At 34.2% G+C, this 24,259-nt stretch overlaps 1 protein-coding gene across 1 annotated transcript in view; it reads right to left on the bottom strand.

Annotated features, from left to right (window-relative positions):
* Window positions 1-24,259, bottom strand: part of LOC110030794 (phosphoinositide phosphatase SAC1) — a 108,754-nt gene that overhangs the window by 45,424 nt on the left and 39,071 nt on the right. Inside the window, exons 8-14 of the mRNA XM_020733713.1 lie at window positions 19,219-19,352; window positions 19,012-19,143; window positions 10,893-11,259; window positions 10,687-10,808; window positions 10,398-10,502; window positions 10,034-10,243; window positions 3,442-3,633 (exon numbers count right to left, since the gene is read on the bottom strand). Coding sequence (XP_020589372.1) covers window positions 3,442-3,633; window positions 10,034-10,243; window positions 10,398-10,502; window positions 10,687-10,808; window positions 10,893-11,259; window positions 19,012-19,143; window positions 19,219-19,352 — 1,262 coding nt within the window. The remainder of the gene's footprint in view (window positions 1-3,441; window positions 3,634-10,033; window positions 10,244-10,397; window positions 10,503-10,686; window positions 10,809-10,892; window positions 11,260-19,011; window positions 19,144-19,218; window positions 19,353-24,259) is intronic.

Raw genomic sequence — 24,259 nt, 5'->3', positions numbered from 1 at the left:
TTAGATTACGTGATTAGAAAGAGTGATACTGATACCAACTTGCTAAATGAAATAGTCTAGAAGCTCAGTGAAGTTAGATATGTTCCATGTTTAAAGAGAAATTTGACCTTGGTTTAGCTTGCAAGGTCGATATGCAAGTGACTACTTTCACAGTTGATTCGTAAATGTGACCAGAAGGGCAATGGTGATGGTTGGGGGAACCATTGAAGTCACTCTTTACCTGATCAATGAGATTGTTGGAATCATTGATGTAGCTAGAAAGAAGATTAATGCCGGTTTTTGGCACCCTAAGCTTGATCATGAGTAAAAAATGTATGAATTTTTTTCTTTCTAAGAACATACGTTTAAGGTTTATATAATTAGATTTTTATGAAGATTGTGTTTATGAAAAGCAATAGATTGCTACTTTCTCCAAAAGCAGGTCAAAAGTGAAGTCCAAAAAGCTGAAGTTAGTATGTACTGATATACGGGGTTCTACTCCAACTTAGTTTATTAAAAGTTCTCACTACTTTGTCACTTTCAGTGTTGATTAAATCAAAAATATATGGGTATATTTCTTAAAGCATAAATCTTATGTATTTATTTTGTTTAGTAAGTCGAAGGTCGTGGTTAAGAATGAGATAGGCTCAAGGTTGAAGTGTCATAAATCAGATAATGATGGTGAGTATTGTGATAAGTGGTTCATAAGTTATCGTGCTTAGGAAGAAATCAGGCATAAGTTCATTGTTTCAAGAATACCATAGCAGAATGATGTGGGTGAGCGCATGATTCTCTTCATTTCATAGTGACTTTATTGGTGTGGTAAGGCTCCGTGATATTTTTCCGTTCTCAAGTTTTTTCCATGTAAAATTTGTGTCCTTTTCTGGGATTTCTTGTTTGTATGCTCCTGTTTATTTTTTTTTTGTTCTGAACCTCTCGAATTTGCATTTTTATGCTATTTATGGGAAGCAAAAATTACCCTTCCAACATGAACTCAAAAAGCAAAATCGTGTGTGCACTATCAGTATAATTATGTGAATGGACACCACATCCAATTCTCATACCTCTCGAATGGATGAACATTAGCATGAATGATAGTCTTTCATGATAAAACTAAAGTGAATCATTTCCACCAACCACAGGCGGGAAACTTTTCAAAAAGGCTTGTACAACACCACAAATCCACTAAAAATAAATTTGTGCATATTGATTATTTTAAATGCTCAAACTAACGTCTAAAAATGTAGCACCAAGAAACTTTAAAAATGAATTTAAATTGTCTCGCTCTGAGAAGGGGGTAAATATTGTGAAAGATTTACAATTATTTTAAAAGACTAGCTTTTTTTTTAATATCAAACTGGACTCTGTCAAGCTACGCACACGTATTAGCCGGTCGCCTAGCCCATAAGATAGATTCACAAGATTCATCTTTTATGTAAGCCTAGAATACGAGTTGATAAGACGTTTACCTCTTAATGAATCATGGTAACACCATTTAAACACAGAGTCTATAGTCAAACAATCTTGCAGTCAAATACTCAAATGTATAATCTACAAAAATTATGTCTACCATTTAACATGACATCAAGGCCTTTTAAAAAAAATTAAAAATGAAAGCTCTTGTTATCATCATACTCGTAAAAGATAATGAGTTTAACACATGAATCAGATCCTCTACTTACAAAGATAGAATTAATAAAATTTGCAATGGAATATATTGTTAAATAAACTCAAATCATATGAAAACGATAAATCCAATTCTCTACAAACAGAGGTAGAGTCGATAATGACCATAACCCAAAGGATGCTTAAATAAACTCAATAACACCACTAAATACCTGATTCATCACAAGCAAGCAGAGCTTATAAGGTCCAAAATGACAAAATGGAACAATTCAAATACCAAAATCATAGCCACATTGGCAGAAATTTTCAACTAAAAGGGAATCTACCATAAAAGCTCTCCCTTCCCCCAAAACCCCAGCCCCAAAAAAATCCTGAAAGCATTTTAGGCATAAAGAATATACAAAAAAACTTAAGAAAAATTATAAAATCAACTAAACATTCAAATGAAAATTAACATTTAAAACAAAAAGAGCTAATTTTAGAGAGTGAATAATTTAAACTTAATAAGCTCACAGAGAGCTAACAATATATCTGGCGTATCTCTATGATCACTCAGAAAAATCTCATTCAAAAGAAAGTGACACATGTTCTCTAACCAAATTATTTTGCCACCAAATGACACCAACAAAATATGATTATGATTGGGACTCTTTCATGGGTAATTTATCATAAAATAAAATCATTAAATTACAAGCACGTTTAGGGCCCACAAATTATCTAATAGCACAAATCCTTTGAGCAATGAATCATAGAGTAACGTTGATATGGCAAAAAAAATTTTGTTAGTTAAATGAACATAAAATAAACTTCATAGATAAATCCTCCCCAAGTCTATAGATCAGTAGTTGCTAATGAGAATTTTTCTACCATGCTAGGTTGATCATCTTCTATGACTTAGTAGATCAAAGTATAAACGACAATGCAAGATGATAAAACCCCAATTAACTTGCTAGGAATGATACATATGACCCTGGCTCTATGAATTAGTAGCTTGCTAACGAGAATTTAAGCTAAAGGCGATAAATTTTTTAAGTTTAAAATCAAATTTGTCGCTACTATATGTTAAGCAATTAATAACCAACTATAATCGAAAGTTTTCTCTTGTCACCAGAGGAAGAATAACTAGCCAGAAGGACTTGCACCTATGAGAAACTTAGAACCAAATTATAAAATCCTTGCAAAATAGAAGAAAAATATTTGAGTAGTGTAATATCTAAAAAGTCTAATGTCTTCTAAAAATTTAACCCAGATTCACAAAATCACTTTAAAGAGAGCTGGACACAATCTTGTGGAGCCCATAATGCCAAAATGAAGCCATAAAAATAAAACTGTAAAAACGTTTTGTGAATAAGTGCCCTCGATGATGAATGATACATGAAATTCTGTAGGATTCTCTTTATCTAAGTTTCAATGAATAGAACAATCGAAGAATACAAGTTTTCCATTTAACTCTTAACAGGATGAATTGCACCCAGCATAATACAATCCATTCAAAAAAATCACTATGCAGTCAGAATACAATCTTGCTAGCACCATAAGACTATTCGGGCAGTTCAACTATGTAGAGAGAAAAAAAATACAACTTTAATATGTTAACAATAATAAATCATTTCCATTTTCATGTCCATTTGAGTAAAAAACCAAAAAACATTCCAAAAAGTCAACTGCAGCAATGAAGTGCAATAGACAAATACTATTAGCAAGTCCCACTAACCACGGGCATGTTAGGCTTAGCCTTATGTTTAACAGTTCACTGATTGCATGCAGCATATGCTCAGTATGAACAAAAGTATCACTAAAGTTAGTCCTTATCTGCTATCCATTAAAAGTTAGTACCTTTGAAAAATGTCCTCCTTGCATGCATCATCTTGAGAGAAGAGCCACTTTAAGTTGAAATCACATGACGCAAGAGATTCTTCCTGATTAGCGGCTTTTGATCTTTCATTTGAATCCACTTTTTGTGCACCTGCACTATCTTCATATTTCCTTTGGCCAAAAACCCAGTTCGGGCTTTTAAGCTGAATTTCACTGCATCAATACGTTTTAAGGATTAGCTTTCACAATCATGAATTCACATAACGCATGTTCATAATTTAAATATGCTTTATTAAGGTCATTATTGAGCATAAGCATGGTGGCAAACAGTAAGAAAGAAACTAAACTAAAAGGGATTGCAAAACTCATGGAGCTTGCTAAAGAAACAACAGAAATTGAGCAAGAGACATGGATTAGGAATGAGCAAATATCCTCAAAGCTCGCATGGGGCATAAGAAAGCACATTGACAAGAACTGGAAAACACATATGCACCAAAAACTCACAAGGACGATTGAGAGTATTGGAACCATGATGCTATATATTGTATATGCAAAATAAAAAAAGTAAAAAAAAAAAAAAATTCCGTCCTGCATGAGAGAATAAAAAAATTCCGTCCTGCATGAGAGAATAAGTTCATTGGTTCAGGCTTCAGTCAGTGATGTGTTGATCTTGCCTTCTGAAATACAACAATTTTGATTTGGCTTGAAGCATCCCTAACTCATGACGAGCACAATTGCAATCAATTTCATTATTTCTAGGAATAGCAAAGGCATTAAATTTCATGTGGCTTACCACAGAACAAAATTACCATAAGAAGCCTCAGAAGGTCATCCAACTGAACAAATAAAAAAGATAGAAGGAAGCAGCATTTTAACTTTATATAGCAAATTAAAGTGTCTCATCCTCCCTATAAACAATAGAGAAAAAAACAAAACATAAACATTGTAAAAAGTTCATGCAAGTGACAGCTATGGAGAATAGGAACTCATTTCCCCTCGTACATAAAATAGAAAAAATAATAATAATGATTTTTTTATAACTTACTATAGTAACAAATGTTTGAAAGCAAGCAAGGAGTAATGCTGAAAATGCTTCCAAAATGATTTGTGGAAGGACCAAGAGATCTGAGTCAATTGAGTTTTCTTTACATTCTGTTTCTTTTCCATCGGAGACTCATTCTGTAAATAGAAAACAGAATGAATCTATTTATCCGATGCATATTAGACAAGTTCCAGGATTGATAGGAGATTCATTACTAAACATTGTGTTTTTGTTGATGATAGAATAATGATATAATGGAAAAGAAACAGAATGTAGTGGCACGATCCAGTGCACAATATTATATCGAGCAATGACACAAGCCTTCAGTGAATTGATGTGGGTCTCCCAATTCTTGACTGAAATGAGTTTTAAGATGCCAGTTTCAACAAAGTTGTAGTGTTAAAATCAAACTGCAATTCATATTGTTTCAAACTATCTTCTATAAATGAACTAAACACATTGAGATAGGTTGTCATTATTTTATGAAAAGATTCCACAAAATTTGATTTCTATAGCTCATGTAAAGAATAGGGAACAACTAGAGGACATCTTCACAAACTTCCTTAATCGAGCCAGGGTCACTTAAATTTGTAACATGCTAGGCATGATAAATATCTATGCTCTAATTTGAGGGGGTGATAAGAAAAATAATAAATCTAATGATTGTATATTAAGAAGCTTGATTATAAGTAGCTTAATTATAAAAATCTAAAAAATGTATTTTTAATATTAGATTACGTGATTAGACAAGATCGAACTCAAGGATTTTCCTCTACTACAGATTTTACTAAACTATAGATATTGGAGAGTATGTAAAAATGCAACATATGCATTCAATTGAGAAATAAGAACGAAACAACTACTTTTTTCATATATGTATATGTGAGAGAGGAATTTCTTTAGAAGCAATGAATATGTAGCCTGTAACTTTTCAAATCTAGCCCTTCTGTAGGTCCTTCTTAATGCAATAACCCTTCAACACTCCCCCATAAACTGAAAGAAAGAGATCTATGATTCCAAGTTTGCTTAAAACATTTTTAAATTTATGATTGTTGAGCCCTTTATGGAATATGTTAGTAAGCTATCTTCTTGTTGAGACATATACAGTACAAATCAATCTACTTTCTAATTTTTTTCTATTTAAATTAGTAAATTCACATATTTGGTATGATCATATTATACAAAATTGTGAGCAATGCTAATAATAGATTAACACATTTATCATCACAGAACATCTTCATGAGTTTTTCACTTAACCCTAATATCATCTAGTTTGACCTTGATATAAAGAAGCTTACAGATTCCTTGAGCAATTGCCCCAAATTCAAATTTAGCATTAGATCTTAATACATCAGGTTATTTTTTTCAACATCAAGTTATGAGATTTCCTCCAAATAATGGATAATATCCTGAAGTGGATGGTCAATCTACAGATGATAAAGTGCATTATCGCATACCATGTTGGATACTTTAATTTATAAATATCCTCCTTTTTTATAGACTTCTTTACCTTTGAAAGTAGGATTCCTTGTGCTCATGCATGAACTGAAAAACAAGATTTACTATAATTGTGATGTTAGGTTGTGTGAGATAAATAGATTTAATTTTTCAACTAATGTTTGATATTGTTTGGGTTTACTTCAGTTCCTCTATCCATATCCAACTTCTGACACAACTCAATTGGAGTTTCACACAGCTTCCACTCCATTATTTTTGCATCTTTCTGTAAATTCATGACATGTTTTTGCTGGGAGAAAAAAAAAATTCCTTCTTCAGATTATGAAACTTCTATGAACAACAAATATTTGAGTTGATCTGACTCTTTGACTTCAAATTCTCTAGCAAATTTTTTCATAGATTTTCTTGATTTCATCACCTAAAACTAATATATCAATAACATAAACAATGATAATTAAGATAATTTATCTGAGTAGTGCTTTATGAAAAATGTATGATCTCTTTAGCTTTGTCTGTACCTAGCTCCCCTCAAAACTTTTGCAAGGGTTAAACTAGGCTCTTGAAAAATGTTTTATCCCATATAGTCCTATTTTATTTTAAAAACTTGTCCTTTATGCATGCAAATCCTAATGATGGATCAATATATACCTCTTTTTCAACATCCTCATCTACGAAAATATTTTTCACATCATATTGTTGTATATACCATTCAAGATAAGCAGCTACAAAAATCAGAAGGTAGATTGTATTCATTTTTTACAACAAGAGAAAAAAAAATTTCATAGTTAAATCTATGAGATTGAATTCATCCTTTGGCAACTAACTTTATCTTGTATCGTTCTGGACTCACATCGACTTCAAACTTTATAGAAAAAAATTCACTTAAACCCCATAAAGCTTTCCCTTTTGGTAAGTTTACAACCTCTCAAGTATGATTTTTATCCAGGGCATTCATCTTTTCTCTCATGATCCCCTCCCAACACTCATCTTCTAATGCCTCAAATAAGTTTTGTGATATGGCAATTAAGTTGGAGTTGATATTTGTACGAGAAACCTTATGTTCATGGAATTTCTTTTTTAAAAGATGTATAGAGAAGGGTCATGGAAAGATTATTATTACTTGATGAAGACTTTGAGTCTTGAGCTTGGGAATTCTAATATGGCTTATTCCTTTTAGTACAAACGTGGAGAGGCATTATGTTTGAATTTATAGAGATTTGTACAGTTGTCTAAGATAAATGATAAATATTTCATCAAATTTATCTTTCAATTAGACATCCTCCCATTGAAGATGAGACTGAATGAAGAAACTTTATTTTAATCAAAATTGATATTCGTTGAAGTAAGGAATATTTGTTTAATAGGACTACCTAAGTCATGTAAATGCAATCATCAATGAAGGTGATAAATCTCGCAACACCAGAAATATTGGAGATTTTGAAGGTTCCCCATGTATCAAAGTGAATTAAAACAAAAAAAAAAGGAAACGAGAATCGTTTTCAGGAAAATAACACAACGTTGTTTACAATTTTATAAATCTCACAACAAAAATCCTCACATTCATAAAAAAGAATGGAAACATATATTGAAGAGTTTTAAAATACGAGTAAAGTGTCAAAATAATCCCCGACAATTTATATAAGGTTGTTTTAGTCCCGGAGTTTATAGAAGTACCAAAATAAACCCCGGTTATTTTAAAATTGAGCTTCATGGGGACTATTTCAGCCCCAATTTAAAGATCTCAGGACAATTTTGACACATTTATAAACTCTGGGACTAAAACAATCCCATGAAAAAAATCGGCCACTATTTTGGCACTTTACTTTCTAAAACATAGATATTCTAGCCTATAATGTTCCCGGATAATGTCAGTATTATGGGTGAAAATGAATGAGCAAGGAAATTTATTTCGGTCCTCAAGTAGATATAATCTATTATTCTCTCTAGCTTGCCCAAATGTCTTCCCCATAATGCGGTCCTAAAATACACAATGATCGATAAAAAAGGTAACTTTGCAATTATGATCTTTGGTAATTTTATGGATTGACAAAAAAAAAAGTTGTAGGGTGACAAACTTATAATATGCTATCAAGGGTAAAAGTGGGAAAATTTTAGATAATTTCCTGTCTTGTAATAGTTAATAGAAAATCATCTGCCACTTTTTCTATTACTAGACAGGGTTTGTAAGTTTGAAAGTTATTTAAGAGATTTATCATGAGGTCAGTGGCACGTGAATCTAGGATCCAAGTTAGGAAAGGAGTATTTGAGGCTGTTCCAAAGAATAGAGAAAATTCATTAATTTGTCAATTTGTTTTGAGTCTATCTATTTTCATAAGGCGGGCGTGTCCTTTTTTTTTTACATTTTTTTCTTTCCATCATAACCTTCGTGCATTTCATGGAGTTTCTGGTATTTATATTTGGCGCAACATTTCTTCTAGCAATAATTACACGAGAGATTGCCTTTGCGAGAAGGCTTTTATCCTCTTTGGGAGAGAAATCTATGGCATCAAGTTCCCTGCCTTGGAGTTTATTGGCAGTCATAGTAGATATTTCGAAAATAGAATTACAGAACATTATTTCCTTTTTTATTTAGCAAGTACAAGAGTGAAAAGTCGTTTAGAGAAAAGAAGCTCTCTTTGCTTAAGATTTAAAATTTGAAAGTTGATTGAAGTCATTCTCAAGTCCTGCATGAAACTCAAATACACTCTCTTTGCACAAATTGTCTGATGATTATCACATTCTCACAACACCTCGTCTTAAGATATTGATAATAATCCAATTCAAGCTAATAAACATTCACAATATTAAAATACTCAGTAAAAAGAAGGTTACTTCGCTTGATGGGGGATTTTTTTAACTTGCAGATGACTGCAACAGCCTTGACATTTGAGTAGGAGTGTTTGACAGCATTTCAAAAATTCTTTTATGATAAATATGAACATATATATGTAGCCCCCAAATTTATGGCATCATGGTATTTCATAGTCATGTCATGATCGTGCAATCCATTTCTCCCCAAAACATGAAATTTCTTTCTTTCAGCTCATGAGATAAACCCTCAAAATTTTAAATCATTTTCTTTTATTTTAGAAAAAATCTTTATGATTTAGAACCGTTTCAGATAATTTTTCTCATCCAAGCAATATAAGACTTGAGGTCCGAAGTTCTCTTTAAGTCTGATTTTCAGTATTCATGAACGTCAATTCCTTAAAGGGAAGTAAAATAAATCAGAAATAATGAAGGGAACAAAAAATTATGAGTAAGAAGAGAAAGAGCAAGAAGAACAAAGGTCAAAAGCAGGTTAGCCTAATCTCACTTGGATACCATGTAAAAAAGAATTGGCTAGGAAATCTTAGATGTTCATTCCTTCAATGAGTATTTATATACAAAATTATACATAAAAAAGAATTAAATAATTACAATAATAAACACAAAACATTGCCCCTAGTTATCTACCATTTGATCACTTAAGGATTCCTGATTGGCTCCAAGTGAGCAATCTATAGGCTATTTTATCCATTTTCTTTATATGAATCCATGGGAGAGGTATTTCCTTATAATCAGTGAATTTGCAGCCTCTAACTTTCTACATCTAGCTCTTTTACTGATCCTTTTGATCCACTGGCCCTTCAACAGTTTTGTATCTTGCAATTAACATAAATGAAAAGATCAATATTTAGGCCCTTTCATACTTTGATTGATGTTTTTGGATGATTATCCATTGCTATGTGAAATGTAACGCAATTAAGAGGTCATAAATTGTCTAAGTGCAATTATTTTGTACTCAAGCACATAATTTTTTAATAATGATGGGTAAAGCATGTGTGGAAGATTCACCACCCCTCCCCTTCTCCCTCCTCTCAGCTGTGTGATCGCACCTATAGATTCGAATGAGTTCTCTAGTCTGTCTGTGACAGCTTGCAGCTTACGGGTGCAATCCCTCAAATTTTCTCAATAAAGGGGTAAATAGCATGTAACAACCCTTCTCATGCCTCCGATTGACGAGGAACTCCCATGTACTGGGTACAAACCCCTTCTTTAAATTAAAATATGTAAAGAAAAGGGGTTAATCATTAGAAACAACTAACAAAACAGCATAGGAAACACACTTACGCTGCATCTGGTGCCATTCCAGGATTTCCTGCACCACCACTAGCTTTTAAATCTTCATTGATCAGTCTCACATTCTTTATAAAACTACATGTTGTCTCCAATAATTTATCAAAGGATGTCAACTTCATCCGTTGAAAGTCTTCCTTGCAGGCTGATATTGGTGCAAGCTTCATGGCAGTCCCCTCCATGCAATTGCTATCCATGGGCACACTAAAATGACAACAGCAAATGTCAGCCTCCAGATAAAATCTACAATTAAATACTAGATAGACATAAATATCATTCATAAGAAGCTCCCTAATCAACAATAAAGAAAAAGTACAATAATTTAAGAAAGTTTTGAGATATCCATGTAGGCACTTGCCTGTGGTCAGAGCCTTCATCGGTCCCTGAAACATGAAGATAATAGTCCGAGTCCAACTCCCATAGGGCTGGTTTCCCTTCTTCAGGTTGGAAGTGACCAAGAAATCTATAAAGATCACAAGAGAATGTAAAGCAAGGTCAGGAATATTTACTTCATTGGGAAAAACAACAGACTGATGCATTAGAAGAACGTCCAAGCTGAATCTTTTTGAAGGAGAGAACTGTGTCAATGTAATACTAAGCATGAATGTATATGATCAGTGAAAATTTAAGAGAGCTGAGAGCGGTACAAGTTTATTGCATCTTGCTTTTCACCATCAGTGTACGTGTTGCTATAGTATCTTTTTATGGACTTCAAAAATTCACGAGATTGGGTAGTTGCCCTCCACTTGCCTTGCCTTTCAGGGAATACCTAGAAAAAATATAAATAATGCCTAAAAAAATTATGAATATAAGCTAGCAGCTTAGAGAATCAGAACTGCTTAGAGGAACCCACAGTGTTATGAGCAGCAGAACCGCCATATTGGTGAGCAAGCGCATCACCCATGCTCTGGTACATATCCATTAATGCTGCAGCAAGGCTGCTGTCTGGGTCCACTTTTGGCGCATCTGCCAAACCTATTGCATGAAGCTGGTGCCCCAAAGCTGCAAGACCATAAGCATACTGTGCAACATTTGTACGGTCCAAACAGTCAATGCAATTTGTTCGCAAAACACCACTTTGATAACGAGGACCATTATCAACCCATAGCTGCTTCAGATTCTCCCTGTCACAAGCAGCCAGATAATTTAATGCCTCAGTATTAGCAGCCAACCTTAATAGATCTCCTGCACTGGCTCTAAATTCACCAAGCGAGGCATCTCTGCATTTAGAATGAAATTTAAAACTTAAATGAAAAAAAAAAACTTTAAATCATTATTAGTAGGTCAAAAAATCAAGAATACATGAATGACTTTTCTATGTAGGTGTCTTTTATGTACCGTGAAAAAAATTACTGCAAATCTTTCATTCTTTTCTATATTTATTAACAGACACAGTGGAACAAACATTTTTTTACCGCTGGAACATATACAAAGTATATATACTTTCTGTTATTATTCAGTAAAACCAAACATTGAATTTGAGAAAATAAGAAAAGACGCCATATATTCATCTCGTGAAATTAAATATTAAAGTCTACATAGAAGTGAGAACATCATGACTTGACCAATACAAAGAATAAGCAAACGAAGATAAGTACAAAAGGACAACTATGACAACAATCGACGCTTAATAAGAAATTCCAAATCTCCCTCCCTTGATTAAAACAACCAAAGATAGCACTAAGCAGCAAAAATTTGTATTTTTGATGAATAGCAGCATAGATGCTGACTATTTATAGACCCTAAGGTTCCTGCACAAATATACAGCACAGCAAACCTTGGGGAGTAAATAAAATGTCCGCTTTCAAATTCCAAAGCAACGGACATACAAATGCAGAATTTTTTCCAGACATTATACAGTTGCAGAATATACGGTTAGGGTGATCGCAATCAGCCAAGAAAATGCAGCCCTCCTAGAGACCAAAGCAACAGTGTCATGAGGCCTAATTCAATCCAATTATTAATGAAATATGTAGCTGCCAACGATTAGAAAAGTAAAAATGCCCTTATGCTTTTCAATTAGTAAGTATTTTATAGTTTTCCACATAAATTTATGGCTGCATTCCAAATATTCTGTTCTCAACTTCGTCTAAGAACAATGATGCTATATGAACATAACTTTTTATTTCTAGGATATTCCTAACTCTAGAGACAACGTCATAGAGCTCATGGTGAAACATAAACTTATAGCAACTTCTAGGCCTTCTATGATAAGCCAACCATATTTTATATTCAACAAAAAGTTGTCTCATGGATTCCCAATCTGCTGCAAAAATATGTTCTTACAAGTAAAAGTGGTAGAACAACTCGATCTAGATTTCATAACCATTTGTGATTTATATATTATCAAATATTAGGAGGTAAGATACAACTATCTTGTTTAAACTAACAGATTGACTAAATATATTCCACGCCCCACATTTAGATCCATCTGACACACCTCAATAAAGTGGGCACCAAACATTCTAGCCAGCTCTTTTGTGAGAGATGTATGCCTATAACGAAGGAGCTCCTGCATCCCGAATCGTGGGATCGGAAGCGGCATAGAATCCCATCCCACTACAGCCCTGATAGTAGGATTTCCACGAATGCGGACACCACTTGATTGTGGAATTCCGCAATCCCGGGGGATTTTGCAATCCCACAGAATCATCACTCCGCAATCAAGGGATGGACAACCACCATATATTTTGTCCCATTCGCAACTTCATGGGGATTTTTATATTTTATGGCTTATTATCTATTTCGTTATTTCTAATTATGGTTATTTTCTATTACAAGAGTGTGTTATTTTTTCTATTTTTTTAGGACTTAACTTTGTTCTGTGTGATTTGGAGACTGTAATATCTGATTTCTGCCATAAGGAGTGTTGTACCCTCTTTCTTTCACAAGTAAGGTGTATGTAGCTTGGTTAAGAATAGATAGCAGAACCTCCTCATCATTTCTTGGTTCATTCTATTGTTTTTAGCCAGAAGCCATCACACGGCTCTGAGTTGTTGTCCCACAACATATTTTTTTGTCCTCATCCATCTCTCACACTAAAACTCTCTTAACCCATTTCCTAACATTTCTACACCTATTAGATGCCCTAGTTTATCGTTATCGCATATCAAAGCCCGACAACTAAACTTTTCGGAATTTGTCGTTTTTACTCCCAAACTAAAATCCATACAACTAAACATAACTTCTCCCCACAAAAAAGTAAAAAAAAAAATAAGAAAACCCACATCATCCACCTAACCCTAAACCATCAATTTTTCTTAGCCAAAATTTTAATTGAAAGAAAAAGATGACGTACCACCAAGAAGAAAGCTTCAATAAGGTGTTGAGAAGTTCACAATGGATGATATGATTTAGGAAATCCTATTTTTATAACAAAGGCTAGCCTATTTGAAAGGAGACGATATGGAGAAATCACACAACAACAATGGTGAGCCTCAAGAGTTGAAAAGTTGATGTCACATTGATTCGACATTAAATATGAGAGAGGATGATTTTGGAGTGAACATTGATTTAACGGTTTTAAATGTTCGCATAGATCTAGACAAGTTCATTGAGTGACTTCAAACAGTAGAATGGGTCTTTGAGTACAAGAACGCCCCATCTGACTTAAGGGTAAAGCCGCCGTTAAATTAAAAAAAATTATCCATATAGTGAGAAACTTTGAAGCGCCTCCACGTAAGGGAAAAATCAAAATCATTACTTGGTCCAAAATAAAAAAGGAGACTTCACCACTTCTACCATTGCAAATACCTTCCAACACATTATAGATACATGAAATGTTCTTGAGACTTCACCACTTACAACAGAAAGATCTCTCAATATAGAAGTACACCTCTAAGTTTGAGGAGCCTATGTTGAAATATGAACTAGCGAAACCCAAGGAGAGCAACATAGCCAAATATCTGAAGAAATTGAGATTGTCCATTGGCAATGTGGTACAGTTATAGCCCTATTGAATATTAAAGGATGTTTATACCTTAGCATTGAAAGTGGAGAAGCAACAATGTTAACAAGTGAGCCCACACCTTACACACAGAACTCAACCCTGGGATCAGTCAATAAAAATACACTTATTGAAGCGTCCGAACTTCTCCCGTGGAGAAGCCAGTCTATAGTGAATAAATGGTGGAATTCACTAGCAATCCCAAATATATCTTAGCCAAGAAATGCTTTGGGTCACGTCTTTGAACACAGTGCATCTGATTGTCCAAACAAAATAGTGATCTCTTTCACTAAGCAAAGAGCAGTTGAAGAAATGAATAATGACACAGAAGAAAAAAAGGATATCAAAGGAGGGTATCAGCTTCCAGCCGACGAGGGAGAAGTACTAGTGATTTGACGGAACTTTCAGACTGAGCCCACAAAGAGAAATGTGTGCAATCTCATTGTAGATGAAGATAGTGCAAAAATGTGATATCAACATAAATGTCGATAAGTTGAACCTCACTATTCAAATATACTCTCATTCATATTCCATGACTTGATTGAAGAAAGAGAATATGATCGATCAAAATTAACAAGAGAATTTTTATAATATTTGCAGAATTTTTATATTCCATGACTTGATTGATTTGACAAAACTTTCAGACAGATTTTTGCCTTTTCAGACTTGTTTCATATTTCTTCATTTCTAAATAGTATTTTCTACTAGGAGCATATTTATGTGTTTGTTTTTTTTTTCTTTTTTTTTTAGTACTTTAACTTTATTTTGTGTGATTTGCATACTATAATCTCAGATTTTTATCCTGAGAAGTATTTTATTATCTTTCTTTTACAGGTAGTATGTTTGTCGTTTGTTCAGAAATATATGGTGGAATCTCCTCACCGTGTATACCTCGCTTTTCATGGTTTTCTCCATTGTTTTCAGTCGGACAACCGTCAAATAGCTTTAATTTTGCTGTTCCACAAACAAATTTCTTTGTTCTCTCGTTTATTTCTCATCTTACAACTCTCCTAACCCATTTCCCAACATTCTCACATCGACTAGTTGCCCTAGTTCGATGTCAATCAATTCAAAGCTTTAGAAGATAGATTGGAATGCAAATAAAAAACTAACCAAATACTTTGTGCTCATGTTGTGAAAACTTTATTTTGGTTTTAAATTTCTCAAAAGTGGCCTCATGGTTAATTACTCTCCCAATCGTGAGAGAGAATTTTTTCTTAAGCTAGATGGTAAATATTGGATGCTTAGCTTATAATAGCAACTGTTTGGCTTTAGGATAAAATAAATTTACTATTGAAAGCTTAGAGTAAATGCGGGGAGATTATGATGGACCTAATCAATATCTTATGATTATATCGTCATGAGTTATAATGGATCTTAATCTGCCTAGTCTACGAAGAAATTAGAACCAACATGACTTAATAATTTTTTATAACAATCACGGGTTGTGTCATCAAAATTGACCTCAAAGACTTGAAGAAATGTTTGGTTAAGAGAATATTTTTAAATTAACCCTAGCAAACATAAGGCTTTGTATACTATCAAAAGCAGTCTAAAAGTCACTGCTTGGGGGACTTGGTCCATAAGAAATTTATAAATTTTGGTCAAGATTATAATTTAATTGAATCATTTTTTTTGTGGCGAATGTCAAAGGTCTTCAATCATAAAATACCTATTGTGGTGTCATTTGATGGAAAAATCATAAGGCTAAAGGATACGTATGATGTCTCTATTCATATAAGATATTTTTAGAGTGGCCATAGAAGTACGCATAATATGAATTTGACTTTGTGATCTAAAGTTATCTTACGAAATACGCTTCTCTTCAGTGTTTTTTTTAATATCTTATAATTTTGTTGACGCTTCTGCATCTATGTCTTGATTTAAATCCAAAAATAATTTATATTGAGATTTGGGGGTATTTTGAAAATAAAATCTCCTTCGATTGAAATTGACTATGTCAACACAATCATTACTAAGGTAGGGATTGTTTAAAGCATTCATATTTTTAACTTGAGTACTAAATTTTTAAAAATTGCACCCTCACCATCCCCGCCATAAAATACGTATCGTGGTGTCATTTGATGGCAAAATCATAAGGCTAAAGGATACGTATGATGTCTCTATTGATCATAGAAGTACGCCTAATATGAATTTGACTTTGTGATCTAAAGTTATTTTACGAGATACCCTTCTCTTCAATATTTTTTTTAATATCTTATAATTTTGTTGATGCCTCTGCATCTATGTATTGATTTAAATCCAAAATAATTTATATTGAGATTTTGGGGTATTTTAAAAATAAAGTCTCATTCGATTGAAATTGACTATGTCAACACAATCATTACTAAAGTAGGGATTGTTTAAGCGTTCATATTTTTAACTTGAGTACTCAATTTTTAAAAATTGCACCCTGACCATCCCCACCCATAAAATACCTATTGTGGTGTCATTTGATGGCAAAATCATAAGGCTAAAGGATACGTATGATGTCTTTATTGATATGAGATATTTTTAGAGTGACCATAGAAGTACGCCTAATATGAATTTGACTTTGTGATCTAAAGTTATCTTACGAGATACACTTCTCTTCAATGTTTTTTTAATATCTTATAATTTTGTTGATAATTTTGTATCTATGTCTTGATTTAAATCCAAAATAATTTATATTGAGATTTGGGGGTATTTTGAAAATAAAGTCTCCTTCGATTGAAATTGATATGTCAATACAATCATTTCTAAGTTAAGGATTGTTTAAAGCGTTCATATTTTTAACTTGAGTACAACCCAACCCCCCTTGCTCCAGCAAGAAAATAAAAATTTGATGTATGATGATTATAAGCATCATAAGGGTAGAATATTTGAAGCATCTATATTTGAAATGAAAGCTTAAAAGCTTGGTTTTTAAAGTGGGCCACTTGTTTTATGATCTGTAATCATAAGGAAATCTAAATAAACTATCAATTTTGCGTGAAAGGATACAGAGGATTGGAAGCACTGATTTGCACTACTTAAGTACACTTAAACGTTTATTGCATACAGAGGATCAAGACAGAGACTAGAACATATGGTTATGCTTTATAGGCATGGCGCTGAGTTATTACATTTTGAAAATAAGTTTTTTTATACAAAACATTAAAGGTCATATGCAAATGAAAGAAAAAATATTTAGAAAAATGCTGCATTTGAGCAACTGATTCCCAATCAGTGATGATGAGTTTGTTAAATTAAAACAGGAAAGAAGAAATTTGAATCATTCTTTGAAGCAAATCTAGTTGATTCAAGCATTTGTGACGTGGAGAATTGAACTTGAAAAAACCGAAATTTACACCCTGCCCTATAAGCAAGGAAAATCATTTGAGATTATGCAATTATACTATCAAGCCATATTTTGTTCCCTCTTAGTTAAGCATAAGGCACAACAAAGGGAAATCCAATCAAATCTATTTCTCACTAACACAAACTCACTTCACCAGTCATAACTGAGTGGGCAGAAAATTTGTCTGTCAAGATTGTCACGAATCACAAAATACACTTTCATAATCATTCAAATAAATTCTCAGCATAATTGTCAAAAAGAAAGCATGCATTTAATTTAGTCAAAAAAACTATGGAGTTCCTAAGAACTTTCATCAAAGTTTTACAAAATAGAAGTTAACTTATAACAAATCTTGTTTATTTCATTCAAAATTGTATATTTAAAACTTTTAAAATAAGGTCAATTAGGTCATCGGCTATACTCGCACAAGTTCATTTGTTTTCTATTTTTTTATTTCTATTTTTTTTCTTTTTTGAATAAAAAATAATCAATATAATACCTGGTAAGCTAAAAGCTCAATTGGATAAACAATTCTTCTACAAGATTTAAAATGCTAGAAAAAATGAATAATAATATGCATGATCGTCATTTGAACAAATATGAGCGCATTTAATCATAAACATGATTATTCTAGTACATAAATTTTAAATCATAATAAACTTTTATATTCACTTACAAGTAAAAAAAGATTATAAACAGTAACTATGCATGTCTGCAAATAAAAAAATGCATCATTTAAATGTATGATTTACTTTTTATATAATTTCTTTTCATTCATTCCTGTCCAGAGGATTGAAACTGGCATGTAATGCTTAAAGACAATGGCACATTAATAACATAGGCCGACACATAACTCTCTGAGTAACCACATATCATTAAGCAAAAGGATGGACAAACTTCTAAAAATGATCAGACTAGTCAGTTATTAATTGACAGTACGAAAATTGTACAAAAGAGTTGCAACCATGACCAAGATTGCCTCTACGACCACCGCATCCACTACAACTATGGCCTCGGCTTGCTCTAATTGCAACAGCAATATGCACACAATCAAAAGAGAGGAATGATGACTAGGATACACAATGACTCTTCAATCTAGAAAGCTTAATCAGCATTATCTCAACTATTTGGGCAAATTTTATGAATCTTTATCTTCCATCCCTGTTGAGTAATGCATGAGAATTTAAACATTTTTTTTCCTCATTTTGAATAACTGCTATATCTATATTACCTTAGATCCACTCTAGCCCCTTCCAAAAATTTTGAAATTAATTTTATCTATCTATTTAATCGGTTCATATTTCAACATGAATCACTTTACAAATTGAATCGACAAAAAAAAACACTAGTGATTACAATGAATTTTAAAAATGCCTTGCCAAATCCCACACAAAAGAATAGATGGAATTTCAAGTTAATGCACCATATTAACATTTAAAAGTAAAGGTGATAGAATTACAATCAAATTGGTTATAATGCCAAATAATTTTAAAACAGCTATCAAACCCAACTTTGTATATTAGTATTGAGTTTTGACATTATGAGCTATATGTGTTAGTACAAACGGCAGAGGTGCTAGCAACAAACAGTTAGAAAAGTAATCGTTCAAGCCACCTCTATTTAGTGACTATAATGTGCATACCTATCATAACAGCTACTAGGCCAATCTTTCAAGCTGCTAAATATTTATAGATTATTAAGCCTTACCTTCCACTGCTTGATCTAGTTTTCTGAGTTGACCTTTTGACTCTGACAGGTTTTCCACTATAGTAGAAGCCCGTCAAATCAAGTGCTTGACTTGCCACAGCGCCTAGAACTGCCAAAACATTGGCAGATTTGCTAATGAAGACAAAAAATATTAATGTCAGCTTTCAGCAAAATTCCATTTACCCGGAGCTATGCAAGAAATAGAACCTTTTGGCAAATTTATGGAAATCCCAATGAATAAAGTTCAATTGGCCTTCCTCAGGGAGAATCTGATTAAGATATCCAACAGCATTTGTAAACTCACGACGCAGCATCATTTCTCTAGGTCTTTTCTCAACTGTCTGCATCAATGCATATGAGAGTTCATAAGTAACAGGATTCTAAAAGAGGATAATTTAACATGAAAATAATAGAAACCAGGCACAGGCAGTGAATTATCAGGACAAAACTGCACTACGGTACATATTACTCGAATGCAAGGTGACACTAGTAGCAAAACATACTGTCTGCACTTCTATTGTTGAACAAACTATAGCCAATCATTAAAAGGTTAAAACCACAGCAAACTTGCTTTGGATGCAAGACCAAATTGCTAACAACGATTAATGAATTACAAGGTAAAAAATGTTGATTCACATAGGTTTTTGAATAAATGGAGACAAAACTCGGGATTCTTATGGAATTCTTGATTGTTGAACAAATTAATCATCACACTTGAGAGAAAGATGATGCAAAGCCAAAGCACATAAGTCAATTATGAACCTAGTTATTTAAGAAACAAAAATTGATAATTCAGTTATTTTAGAATTTTATGAAGGCTCAATATTTCATAAGGCATGCATAATTTTCTGGATGAATTGTTTTAAAAATAAAATGGCACAAAAAATGTGTAAGAAACAGGCTCTCTGCTAAAAAATGGATTTAGAGAACACAATAAAAAAAAAAACCCAGAACATTGAATATGATCCTCAACAGAATTTGAAGATTCAGTGATGATTAGTTATAAGCAACCCTGACATGAACTGGCTTTAGAAAAAATAGTAGTAATAACAGGAATAACATATGCCTTCTACAGTTTTAAATATACAGGAATTTGACAACGGAGCACCATGCATGGGACACCCTCACGTAAAACCAAAAAAAAAAATTTCTTGACATTTGACCTCTAAAACCAAACATCTGAACAACTTCATTTTTCACAAACACCCAATTAAACAACATAATTCGAAAGCCAGAATTGCAAAGTATAGAACATATACCATGGATATACATAATTTTTAGTTTCATAAAACATAAATGTTTGGAAATATCAAATATGAAATGCTTTCAGGCAAGCTTAAGAGGCAGAAGAGCTTTTTTTAACTTCATCTCAGAACACACTATGTACTTGAAGTAAATCTATCAGTTGTATAAACTATCTCAGCAACATAAGGCATCACAAAGAAAACTTTGGCTCTGACAATTTAAGTCAGTCTGATTTTTGCTTCTTCTCAAATCATCCATTTTGTGTAATAACTAAAAAAAAAAAATGAATCATTACGTCAACTCAACAGAAATGACGAGAGGTTCCATTAATAGGACATGAAGGGGGGACGAGGGTTTTCAATGGGAGCAACTGTCAAACGAGAAGTGATATCGAGTGAGCAAGAACGAGAAAGGGAGATCAAGCACAATCGACGTACAAACAGTAGACGAACAACACATGCAGTACAATGTGTGACATCAGCTGTGGGAGTCAACTTGTGTGCGGGAGACGACATTTTGCACGAGTCAAGAAAGGAACCATCTATAACATCTAGTTTTAGTTACCTAGGAGGAGGGGAAATAAATAATCGAAGAAGATGAGGTGAGGAGTCGGGCAGCCGAACAAAGGGGAGAGGTAGCGAGGGGCTTGGAAGCCAAACAAACGAGCTCGCTGTTTAAATCAACGCGAGAGACGGGAGCTCTCGTGTGTGTACTTAGAGAGCAGAGGAATGAAGGAGGAGGTTTTGTGCGTTTTATTACCCGGAAAAGCGATGCAGCGGCCCCGTGCACTATCCTCGAGGGAAAAAGAGGATAGCAACATTGGTGCTTCGAGCTGCGACGTCAACCAGGAGGGAGCCGAAGCCAAATCTCCCAAGTCGTGGGAAAGCAGAGAGGACGGCGAGCGACTTAGGTGCAAAAGAAAAAAGACGAGGTTGAAACGAGCCAGTTGCGGGAAAGGAGTTCGACCAGTGCTCTATGTTGAATACAAGTCGAGTATTGCACGCAACCATGCGAGAAAAAGAGCAGTGCGTGCGTGGAAAGGGTTTTTTTTTACTGAGGGTTATATTACAGTTGTGTTTTAATAATTTTAATATTTGTTTATACTATATATATACCAAGGGCTAATATATTACAAAGGAGTGGTACAAAAAAGATTGGATGAGAGGGTCGAAGTAAGAACCTAAAGCACCCGATATACAACACACACCAAAATCTTCAAAAAAGTACATGTATACCCAAAACTATAATTATAAACTAGGCATGTAATCTCCATGCCAGAGTCTCCAAACAAAGCAAAATTCACAAGCCATTTGGAAGTAGTAGTTGGATCAGTGAGAGCTATAAATGACAAATATATGGAAAATATACTTGTTGAGATCTTCAAAACTCTAATAGGGAGTTTTCTTCCTACGCAAAATTCACAAGCCATTTCAATTGGGGAACCCCCCAAATGCATGTGTAGTTTGGCCGAAAGACGACGGCGCAGAGCCAAAACAGATGGAAGATATACTTGTTGCACCAAGAACTGGAAGAAATAGAGAACGAAAAGATGGAGTAATTGATCTACCAAGAAAGGACCCATGAAAACACTTGAAAAATTCGCATATCCAAACAGATGATGGGAGCTTGAATACGACCCAATGTATTCTTATCTCTTACCTCTAATTCTAGGTAGGGAGCTTGCTAACAAATGGTTAAATTTTCATCATTACTCAAAGCAACCAAGGTATCATCCATTAAGTTCCTGAGTTCTAGTAGGCCTTTATTATTCTTCTTCTTCCTAGAAGTGTAAACTCGTTAATTCTCATCCGAAGACTGACTCATCTGATCAGTGTATTGGTCCAAAAATTGTCGGACATGTGTAGGTTGTTGCACAACAGGATCCCTTTATACCTAATTGACATTAAAAACTTGTTCGATCTGATCAGGTGGTAGGGTTGCAATAAAATGCTCACCTAGGGTAGAATTTTGGGCTTGAAGTTGGGGCAATGTCTCCTCATCCACTACCAACTGAGGTTCCACGGGAGGTAGAATAAGTGAGCAATCCCCCTCAAGGACAAAAAGAGAAGGCCTCAAAGGCTCCTCCACAGGTGAAGAAGTAGTCCCCTCAATGGCAATTAAACAAGACACCAACTTCTGTCTTGTGGTAATTTCCTTCACAGGTGGAGTAGAAGTGTCCAGAGCAGTGGAATTAGACACATCCTTCTGCAGTTGAGCTTTAGGTATCAATTTAGGGTGGAGTCTGTGGCATTTGTCAAGGATATGCCCAAACATCTTGCAATGAGTACAATAAAAGGGTATATGTTCCATGACAATTTGTTGCCAATATCATTTATGTGTTGTGGTAATTTCCTTCACAGGTGGAGTAGACTTGTCCAGAGCAGTGGGGTTAGACACATCTTTTTGCAGTTAAGCTTTAGGTTTCAAGTTAGGGTGGAGCCCGTGGCATTTGTCAAGGGTATGCCCAAATATCTTACAAGAGGTACAATAAAAAGATCTATGTTCCATGACAATTTGTTGTCAATATCATTTATGTGTTGTGCCCAGCAAGACTTCTGCAATATCAGATAAAGTAATATCTCTTTCCACAAGTATTTGGGCAACAGAAGACCTGGTTAGATTGAAGGTGGGTAGATCTAGCTTCATAGGATTCTCAAGTATGACCTCAATAGAGTAGAGATAATAATGATTAAATATATGCAATTTGAGACAACGTAAACAAAACCATACTGGTACAGTGGGAGGTTCATGATTTGGGTCAAAATCAGGAGACCACTTGAGCAACTTCATTGACTTGTCTGCAATGTTAAGATATTTCCTAGAGAAAATCCGAGCAAATTCTTCAGTCATGGTTAACTGAATCAACACATGTCTCCCATCAAGAAGTCTCACTTTTCACTTTCCTACTAATTTGAAATTTTCAAAACTCTTTCTGATAACTTCCATTTAGGGGTGCCCAAACAGAAACTTTCCAATGAGAATGAACTTGTATTTCTCACCCAAAGTTGAAATTTCCAAATCAGAGAAAAAATGAGTTGTTTTCTCATCCTTCCTACTCGCCTACTTAGCAAAGGGGCAGTCATATGTATCATCACGACATTCCTCATAACTCGACGAGAAAACAACAACCGACTCCACGACATAGTTACCCAGCATGTGGGCGAAAGAGACTTTATAGGGTTCAGCCAAAAAAGGAGGGAGCGCACCCATCGAAGAAGGGAAAACCTGAACTTGCTACGACGCTCCCCTTCCCTTCTTCCTCGAGTAAGACGAGGAGCCGAGAACAGCGTGAGGCTAGGGCTCAACAAGGAGATGAAAGAAGCGACGCGATCCCCCTCCCTTCATCTTCGAGGACGATGAGTCGACGAACAGCTGCAGTTACCCGACCCGCCCAGAGAAAATCCTAGCAGAGCGACAATGGACATCGTGGTTTGTGTATGTGTGTGTGTGTGTGTGTGTGTGTGTGTGTGTGTGTGTGTGTGTGTATATATAGATCCATCCAAGAAGCTTGTGAATCTATTTGCCTTGAAGTCAGTTTATTGGGCATTTGTTTGTCAAGTGGGGTAGTTTGCTGCAGTGAGCTGAACGTGAGCAATGGATTTGACATTTGACATTAGAAATTTGAGGGAGTGAGGGATAGGACCTTCAGCCATTTCCGGTTGGGCTTGTGAAGCTTCTTGGTTTGTGTAGGAAGAAGATGCTGACATTTTAGGGTAGGTTAGAGAGCAGATTTTGAAAAGAAGGGGTTTAGGGAGAGGGATTGAGGAGAGAATCTGATATCTCTGATACCATAAAAGGTTTACCGTTGCATTGAAGAACCTCCGAAGCTCATACAGGAGAACAGGGAAGCGCCAAAATGCATTTGAAATTGTTTCAGGGTATATTTGGTTGTATTTAAAATAAATTCATTTCAGAAATGATCAGCAGAAGGAATGTAATGTTTTTTGAATCAAGAAACTTAATTTTAGCTAGTGTACTTATAAATATATATATATATATATAT

Source organism: Phalaenopsis equestris, unplaced genomic scaffold (assembly GCF_001263595.1).
Source record: "Phalaenopsis equestris unplaced genomic scaffold, ASM126359v1 Scaffold000761, whole genome shotgun sequence".
NCBI classification, from domain to species: domain Eukaryota; kingdom Viridiplantae; phylum Streptophyta; class Magnoliopsida; order Asparagales; family Orchidaceae; genus Phalaenopsis; species Phalaenopsis equestris.
Note: the sequence above shows the minus strand (reverse complement) of the source record. Positions and strands in the feature narration are given on the sequence as shown.